The 9,856-nt window shown below is 48.7% G+C and overlaps 1 protein-coding gene across 1 annotated transcript in view; it reads right to left on the bottom strand.

The window, feature by feature from the left end:
• Positions 1-9,856, bottom strand: part of EBF4 (EBF family member 4) — a 56,211-nt gene that overhangs the window by 6,347 nt on the left and 40,008 nt on the right. Inside the window, exons 7-10 of the mRNA XM_012557472.1 lie at positions 1,452-1,533; positions 529-646; positions 295-428; positions 66-192 (exon numbers count right to left, since the gene is read on the bottom strand). Coding sequence (XP_012412926.1) covers positions 66-192; positions 295-428; positions 529-646; positions 1,452-1,533 — 461 coding nt within the window. The remainder of the gene's footprint in view (positions 1-65; positions 193-294; positions 429-528; positions 647-1,451; positions 1,534-9,856) is intronic.

The raw sequence follows: 9,856 nt of genomic DNA, 5'->3' as shown, positions 1-9,856 counted from the left end.
GAGTGGGGGTGGGGCTTTCTCTGCCGACCTTAGGCCTCCCTCCCCCGCTCCGCCGGACTCCTTACCTGTGTAGACAAAGCGGCCGGGGGCTCCCTTGCAAAACTGCTTGGACTTGTAAGACAGCGTCACCTCTACCACCCCTGGGATGTGCCGTGGGGGCGTCTGCACACGGATGGCGTGGGGCGTGATGAGCTGCGAGGGGAGAGGGGAGGCCTGTGGGTCGCGTCCCGGAGATGGGAGGGCTCAGCCCTGCCCCGCCCGGAGGCCCGGAAGAGACTGGCCGGGGTGGCCCACCTCGCTCCACACGAGCACGTTCCCGAACACGACCTGCAGCCCGTCGAAGAAGTTGTCACCGATGACAATGACGGTGGCGCCGCCCGTGGTCCAGCCCTCCCCGGGGCTGATGGCTTTGATGCAGGGGGTGGCAGCTGGGAGGCAGGAGAAGAGCCAGGTCAGGCGCCCGCACCGAGGTCTGAACTGCGGGCTGGCTGGACCCGCGACGGCTGGGGCTGGGCCGGTGGTCCTGACCTTCGGAGGGGTCCAGGCGGCGCGCCCTGCGACCGTGCTTGGAGTTGTTGTGCACAAACATGTTGTCCGACACCGCCAGCACGTGTCCGTCCACGCTCACCGTCGTGGACACCACCACCTGCGGGGAGAGCCGAGGCCAGCCTGGCTGCGGCCCTTGGGGGCTCCTGGGATGGGACTGTGGCAGGGAACCAGCAACTTGAGGCCGTTGGCTGGATGCTGGAATTCATCCAGCGCGGGGGCGGGGGGTGGGTGGTAAAACCGGACTACAGCCCCTTTGGACTGGCCACCCTGATAGGGTAGAAGGGGACTACCTGGGTCAGGCAACACCCCCAGGCTGCCCAGAGGAACTGACCCCGGAGCAACAAAAATCAAGAGACCTGGGGAAAAAAGTCTCTGGCTCCTTGGGCAAAGAGAGGCTATTATTTTTGCACCCACAGCTCCCTAGGCTGTATCCATGGGGCTCCAAGGTAGAAATGGGGCCTTAGGAAAGTGAGAACGAGGGTCTGGATGGGGAGAGCCAGGGTGGGCAGCCTGGGGGCCCTTCAGCTGGAACCCCCACCCTGTTCTGGGGAGGAGATTGGGGCTGCCTCAGTCTCCCTCCTCCCCCAGCACTAAGAGCGGTGTGCAGGTTGGGGATGTGCTAAGGGCAGCTGCTTTCTGCTTCACGCTATGCAAATTACCTGGGTCGTTAATCATGTAAAAATGTCACAATTAGCATCTTCTTAAGTGGTACTCTAATGAAGCCTCCCTTGGCAGCCAGCGCAAGTTGAGAAGGAGCTGCCCCACCCCCAGCAGGCACCAGGCCCTGGAGGCTCGTGGCTGGGCAGAGATCTGCCCTCAGGGCCACAGCCTTCCCCTTCCCCGGACTCCCCTCTACTATGGGAAAGGGCAGTTTGTAGGGGGACCCCTCTCCGCAGGCCCACCTGGAAGCGGCGCATGTCTCGGGGGTTCCCTGCATTCTTTAGGCAGTTCTGGTTGCATTTGAGGAAGAACTTGAGAAAGAACCTGAAACAGGGTGGTTAGTGGGCTCAAGAGTCTGGGGGTTCTGGAAACAGAGGAAGATCTCACTACCCCCTGGCATGCCCCCTCCCAGGAGGTGACTCCGTCTGCCTACCCTCACACAGGCACACACCCCATATTTCCATCACAAGCTGCATATACACAGTAGGCCTGATACATGTGCAGTAGATCCCTCACACAAGGACTACTTCACTACACAGTGTACAGAGCACACAACGCTTATTTGTCCAACGAAGTGTATACTCATCACACACGTGATGTATATTCATCATAGAGTATATCACTATATATACTGTATATACTATTACTTATAAATTAACCCCAACACACTGTATACTCACCACACATACAATGTGTATTCCATAGATAGCATGTACTCACACATACCCAATGTAAAGTTATTACACACGGAGTATATTTGTTTCACATAGTATACCTATCACACATATAGCACATCTATCACAGCATATCCCTCCCCTAGAGTATACCCATCACCCACACAGTGGGTGAGTATGATGGGAATCTGCTATGTGTGAGGGGGATCTTATCATAGAGTATATATATTATATGTACTCATCATAGAGTGTATCATTATATACACTGTATGTACCTTATATACTATTACAAAATACACCCACCGTACACAGTGTATATCCACCACACTCAGTATACCTTTCACACAAGCATATACGATATGTACTCCACATGTAGAGTATACTCATCACACACATATGGCGTACTAATCACACACAGTGTTTATACCCATCACTCACAGTACATGCCCATCACTCACAGTACATGCACAGAAGCAATATGGAACAGAGTATACCCATTAATACACCATTTTATGTTGTATGTGATTACTCAACAATATAGTCATTGCAGAAGCCCTGGTGGTGTAGTGGTTAAGTGCTATGGCTGCTAACCAAAAGGTCGTGGTTCAAATCCATCAGCCGCTCCTTGGAAACCCTATGGGGCTGTTATACTCTGTCCTATAGGATCAAAATCGACTCAATGGCAATGTTTTTTTTTAAATAGTCGTTGTAAACATTGCACAGTCATCACGCACAGCAGATCCTCCTCCCACATAGCAGATTCTTCTCCCCCACACCATATCCCCACTCACATAGCAGAGCCCCTCCCACATAGAAGATTCTTCCCCACCACAACAGATCCCTTCCCACTAGCAGATCCCTCCCCTCCACAACAGATCTCCTCTCAGCAGATCCCTCTCCACACAGTAGATCCCCCCTCCCACAGCAGCTCCCCTTGCACACACACATCCCCCTGCACAAGTAGATCCCTCTCCCACAGTAGATCCCCCCTCGCATACTGCAGCTCTCCCTCCTACATATTCTATCCATTATACAGATAGCAAAAACCTAATCACCCAGAGCTTGCACCCACTATATGCATGAGAGTACCTGTCAGACACACCTTACAGATACACAGTGAATATCTTCTTTTTCCCATATAGTAATTGGAAAAAAGCACAGTATATGAGGTGTGACTGCTTTTTAGATAAACCCTTGAGCACTTGAGCAGTCCTTCCAGGCAGTTGGCTGGGATGGTGGGCCTTGGCCTGGCCACCCACCAGTAAGGTAACCATGAACAATGCTCTGGCTGTTGTACTATTAGTAAATGCAGAATAATATCAGTATCTGCCTTGGCCCCTACAGGACTCATCCAGGGAGATGCCCGTTACAAACTGTGAGTGTGATGGGTCCTGGCATGTGGGCTCCTGGGCCACCGTATGAGCTCTTCCAGTCAGCTTCCTCATTTCACTATCCCTCCTTGGTTTGAGACCCCAAATATGAACACCCATTTGATTCATCAGAGTTGCCTCCAAAGTCTGCAAACATGAAATTCACTTTCAGAGGAAGATTTGCACAGGCTCTGAAAGCCCAGTCCTCCAAGAAGAGGTCCCCAAGTGCTGGGAGGAGTGGGCACCGCCCCTAGAACAGAGGTGTCCTAAGGGGGCAGCCACTTATTGGAAGCTGGTAGCAGTCATGCTCCTGGAGATACACCTCCCTGGGGATCCTGCATCTGTCCACACTGCTGATCGCTCAGCATCTGTTATATTCTGCAACACAATGGGTTCCCCTCTGGAAACCCCCTTTACTTCTCTTTCCACAGAGACGTTACAGCAGTACACATTTTCATCTCTATTAGACACCCTCCAGAAAACACTTTCATGTAGCATAGACATTCTGTATACCCCTACAGGGCATTCTGAGGTGCAGATACCCCATATAACCCCAAACAGAGCACACCCACAGTGTAGACACCCAATATACTCCTACATGTTACTGTGATGTGCAGACAGCTCGTATGGCCTCAAACAGTAGTCGCCACAGTGTAGGTGCCCTATAGGTCACACCAAGGTGTGGATAGCTCACATGCTCCCAAATAGGATACTCACACAGTGTAGACATCCATTCATCTCACATTATATGCTATAGTGATCACTCACGTGCAAATACTCCCTACACCCCTACAGGACATCCCGTGACGCAGACACCTCTACACTCACGGTAGTCACCTCCTCCATGACCCTCATTTATATGACATATAATATAGACACCCTAATCACTCACATGTTGCAGACCAGTTCATTTAAATTCAGTATTCGTGTGCTCAGGCCTTTACAAGGTGCTAGAAGGATGGCAAAGACCAGGATAGGACACAGTCCATGTCCTTAAGAGGATTAATGTTAACTCTTGGATACCACTGATGATGAGACAAGCATGGGAATGCCCCCCCAAAATGACACTTCTTTCTCTGACATGCACACATGTACCCACTGCTCTCAACCCTACTTCCAAACCTACAGAATCAAGAGGAAGGGTCCATGGATTGGGCTGGAGATGTGGGCTAACTCACTGTGTGGCCTGGGTAAATCCTTCTGTATCTCTGGGATCTGTCCTCATCCGTGAACTGGGAGGGTCGCAGTGGGAGCCTGTGGAGGTGCCTTCCAGGGAGGCCTTAGGAACATCTTTTACTACAGATTCCCCAAGGCTTCAGGCTGCTATTTCCTGGGTCCCAGCTTGCCCCAGGAGAGCCCCCTCATTGCTACTTCCCTAGCCCTTGCTTGAGCATGTCCCACAGGTTCCGTTTGTCCTTTGGGTCCAGCACCAATTCCAACTTCCTGTCTGGCCAGCCTTTTTTGGCCACTCTGGACTTCAGGGACCACTTCTCCCTGAGAGCCCCAGGGCCCTACCAGCACCTCCATCTGGGCAGATGAACCTCAGGACAGCTCAGTTTCTGAGCCTAGTTGGCATTACCTGCAGAGTAGTGAGGAATAAGAAGCAGCTAGCACAAGGCCTGGCCCTTCCCGGGGGTTGTTGAGAGTCAGTTCCCTTTTCCCTTCCCTGTGAGCCTCTAGCCATCAATGGTGCTGCTGCAGAAATCTCACCCACTTTCATGAGGCTGCTCCCATGTGGCAGCCTGCCCAGTCAGACACTGAGCCCAGGCAAACTCTCCAGGGAGCCTGCTGCTACTTTTGCCTACCCTGCCAGCCTGAAAGGTGTTAAGAAAAATCATCCAAATTTTGGAAGTAAGGCAAAAAAGAAGACTGTGTATCCTTTCAAACTCTCTAGAATAGTGGTTTTCAAAGCATCATCGTCACCTGGGACTTGCTAGAAATGCACAATCTCAGGCCCCACCTCAGACCTGCTGAATCAAGAGCTCTTTAGGTGGGGCCCAGCTACCTGTGTGCTCACAAGCCCTCCAGGTGAGTCTGATGCACCCTAAAGTTTGAGAAGCACTGCGCTGGAGCTGCGCTGTCCGATACTATAGCCGCTAGCCCCAGGTGGCATTGAGCCCTTGAAATGTGGTTAGACCAAACTGAGATGTGCTGTAAGTGTAAAATACACGTTGGAGCACAAAGACTTAGGAAAAAAGAATGTAAAACATCTTAATTTTTTTGGTATTGATGACAGGTTGAAATGATAATATTTTGGATATATTGGGTTAAATATTAAAATTAATTTTACCAGTTTCTTCTGGCTTTTTTAAATGTGGCTACTAGAAAATTTAAAATCACATATGTGGCTCACATTATATTGGACAACACTAGTCTAGAGTATGATGTTACAAAGCTACCTAAGAGTCATTCGATCCTCTAGAGGAAAGTAACTTTGATTCATATTTACTATTGATTGGGGTCCAGACTCTATAAAGTTAGGTGTTAATTTGCAAAAAACTGATAGGAGGCAAATAATATTTGTCAAGAGGAAGAGTAAATCATTTCTGTTCTGTAGAGAAGTTAGCCCTAAAGGTTACAATGTTATTGTCCTGTGGACTTTAACTAGCTTTGTACCTAATTTAGCCATCTTATTCCAGCATTCTCTTCTCATCCCTTCCTTTCCCTCCCCTTTTGTTCTTTCCTTCCCTTCACTTTCTCCCTCTTCTTCTCTCTCTAATATATATACACACAAATATTTTATGTTTAATAAATATATTTATTTAATATTTAAGTTAAATTGTATATATACACACCTTAGCCTTCTTTGAACCAGCTTTGTCATTCTTCTGGTTCCTTCATTAATGAGTTATAGAAACCTTTGACATATGATCAGTATCAACTTGTATGAGAACTACAGTTTTAACATCTTGAAGATTACGCTTTGACAAGGGCTGCTGGCCCCCAAAGGATCCTGCCCTCGGAGGCCAGTCTCAGAAACGCCACGTCTGGGCCCTGAGGTGGGGGACCTCTGTTTTTGTCTAGGAGAACCGGGAGTAGTGCCCAAGCCTCTCCTTGTCCCAACAGTGCCTATCTACCTCCAGTCCTTTCTTTCCTCAACACTGAGAGACAAACACACCTTCCATCACCGCCTGGAGGCTGAGGACCCAGGTGGACAAGTATATGAGGACAGCCCAGGCCAACAACCATGGGGTGACACTTTATTCCATCGTGGAGGTGGAAGAGGGTCTAGAGCAACTGGAGAAGGATGAGAATGGAGAGAGAAGAGGAAGGAGGGGCAGCAAATCCTCCAGGCCATGTCTGCAGAAGACAGTTATGGGGGGGACTGGTGGGAAGGGGAACTGGAGGGAGACAAATACACTTGTGGATGTGGAAACTGAGGGACTGTGCTACCCTTGAAAGAAGAGAGCCTGGGCAGAGTCTGGAAGTGAGGACAAGGTCCTGGGGCCCAGGACCATCCTACACAGACTTGAGGCAGGAAGGGATGTGCATTTTGTTGACAGGTTGAGAAGTTCTGCTTGCCACCAGGGAAGCTCCCTCCCCCTTCCCCCCAAAAAACCCTGGATGGGCCTGCAGGTGTTCTTTGAGCATTCCTCCTTGGCCCTGGCCCTGGGGGGCTAGATGAGGAGTCTGGGGAGCCCCTTTTCCACAGGCTGGGGGAAGTGAGGCCAGGCCAAGCCCAAGTGCCCTGAGTGCCCCCATGGAGAATGAATGTTACAGGATGCCCTTGAGTTGGGACAGGACATGTGCCCACTTCCATCCTGTGTAGTGAAGAATTAATTAATCTCTCCCAGAGAGAGGTCCAGCCTCTGTCCTCAGTTACTGGGAAGTAATCTCTAGTCCTCTGGAATGTCCCGCCTGAGAGGAGGGTCTTTGTTTACCTGGGAGCTTTGGGCCATTGCAATATCAGTTCTACTTCCAAAAGGGACTGAAGACTAAAGGTCAGCCACGTGGGCAATATGTGATCGAGCCCCAATAAAATACTCCACGTGTATTATCATACATCAATACTGGAAAAGTGACGTGTCCGTGGCTCCATGGGGAGAGGACAATGGAAATCCTGCATTTGGTATTTTCCTGGACTCTGCCCTATGTGCTTCTTCCCTTGGCTGATTTTAATCTGTATCCTTTTCCTGTAATAAGCCATAACTGTGAGTTCTATAAGTCCTTACAGTCTATTATCGAACCTAAGGGTGATTTTGGGAACCCTCTGAACTTGCAGTTGGTGTCAGACATGAGGATGGTCTTGTGTGGACTGTTAGCCCTCTAACTGTGCAGTTGTCTAAACTCTCGCACATCCCCACTGGTGGCCATAAGGCTCTCTGAAGCACGTCTCCTCATCTGGGTCATGGAGAAGGAGATGGGTGAGAAAGGGGAGTAAGAGAAAAGTCAAGTCCCAGGAGCTGCCATTAGAATTACTTGAAGAAAACACTACAAATACAAGCACAAGTTACAAATAAAATGCACCATGGAGGTAACTATGTAAAAAAAGGAGTGAAACATCTGTTATGGATTGAATTGTGTCGCCCAAAAATGTATGTGGAAGGTCCTAACCCTGGTACCTGTGAATGTGGGCCTTGTTTGGAAACAGGGCCTTTGAAGGTGTTATCAGTTAACACGAGGACATAGTGGAGTGGGGTGGGTCCTAATCCAACATGAGTGGTGTCCTTATAAAAGGAGAAGAGACACAGACACAGACATGGACACAGAGGGAAGATGGCCATGTGAAGATGGAGGCAGAGATTGGAGTGATACATCTACAAGTCAAAGAATGCCAAGTTTGCTGGGAACATCAGAAGCTAGGAAGAGGAAAGGAAGAACTTTCCCCTTGAGTCTTCAGAGAGAGCATGGTCCTGATGACACCTTTATTTTAGACTTCTAGCCTTTAGAACTGTAAGACAATACATTTCTGTTGCTTTAAGCCACTCATTTTTGTGGTAATTTGTTAAAGCAATGCTAGGAAACTAATATTATGTCCAATCTGTTGAGCACTTAGTAGGTGCTTGGTACTCTGCTGAGCTGCCGCTTGCATTATCTTGTTTAATCCTCCACAGTCCTGAGGTGGTATAGGTCTGTAGTCATTCCCACTTTCAGATGAGTAAGCTGAGGATAAGCAAGAATAAACTACGAAGTCCCAGTAAATGCCAAAGTCACTAATGCTGACAGGAATCATGAAAAAGTCCCTCTAAGTGAGGACTCCCAGAGTCCACCCCTGCTGAGCCAATGACATTGTCACTGCAGGCCTTTGTAACAAATCAACGGGCTCCTTCAAAAGCAGCCCTGAGAGGCAGGCTGTGCAGGGACCAGTATAGCTATTTTATGGGGATTTCCTCAGGTTACAAAATCCATCAGGTTGCAAAGGAGAGACTTAAGTCCCCTTGCTCCTAGTTTTGGGCTTGAGGCTGTTGTGACTGCCGCTCTCAGTCTGGGTAGATTTTTGTGATTAATGGCTAGTTGAACAGGATGAGCCAAGAGTTAAAAATTGTTGAAGCTCGGTGATGAGTACATGTGGTTCATTATTCTGTTCTGCCTATATAGTCAACATTCTCCATAATAAAAAGTTTAACAAAAGACCAGTTGAAGAGCAGTGAACAGTAGTCAGACAGCTAACAAAGCATGTAAAGGTGGTAATTATGTGTCATGGCTCTGATGCCTATGATTTAAATGAAAGTTATGATAAGAGCAGTTTGTCTGCACACATACCTTACCATATCCTGAACACAGTCTAACCACCCGAATCACTTCTATAAATGTGTTTTATTCTTCCCTGAAAAAATAATTCAAGATTAAATTAAAACAAACCTTCCTGTCAATGGACTATTCCCTACCACAGAAGCAAATGCTGGATTGAATATGACTCAAGTGCAAACATTTGACTTACACAAAACTTCTCAGGGGTGACTCTATTCCATAAAGAAAGCTCCTCTAGCACAGTGTTTTATTCAAAAGAGATATTCTATAGATAAGAAAAACGTGGAGTTGACTGATAGTAAGTGAGTCCGCTGGTAAACTCCGGGCTCTCAGTGGGATGGAGTTACTCTTTGGAAGGCAGTGTTCAGGTATAGTACACTGGGACACTCAGGTGTCCCCCAACCCCTAGCTGTTGTTGAATGTTGGCCGTTAGAGGGCTCAAAGCTGCCTCCCTTCTACTGGAGAATTGTCTTCAGCCAAGAGCGTAAGCTCCTCACCAGCAGCCCACAGCCAGTGAAAGACTATCACAGGAACACAAAATCTTGGCTCCCTGCCCTCAGGAGGGACCAACTCTTGCTGCTACTCACACTCCAGAGCTTCCTGTGGGATCAGGCTGAGGCTAGACTCTGGCTGAGACTACCTCCTTGCTAAGCTCCTTTCCTTGTCCCTGTCCTGCTTCCCTTACTCCCTGTCTTAGTCTCCTAGTGCTGCTGTAGCAGAAATACAAGTGGGTGGCTTTAAAGAACAGAAATTTATTTTCTCAGAGTTCAGGAGATTAGAAGTCTGAATTCAGGGCACCAGCTCTAGGGGAAGGCTCTCTCTCGGCTCTGGGAGAAGATCTTTGTCTCTTTCAGCTTCCATAACCCTGGCGTTTGTTGGTTCCTTGGTGATCTTCGTGCAGGATCCTTCCCC

Source organism: Trichechus manatus, unplaced genomic scaffold (assembly GCF_000243295.1).
Source record: "Trichechus manatus latirostris isolate Lorelei unplaced genomic scaffold, TriManLat1.0 scaffold00104, whole genome shotgun sequence".
Classification (NCBI taxonomy): Eukaryota; Metazoa; Chordata; class Mammalia; order Sirenia; family Trichechidae; genus Trichechus; species Trichechus manatus.
This window is presented reverse-complemented; position numbering and strand designations above follow the sequence as displayed.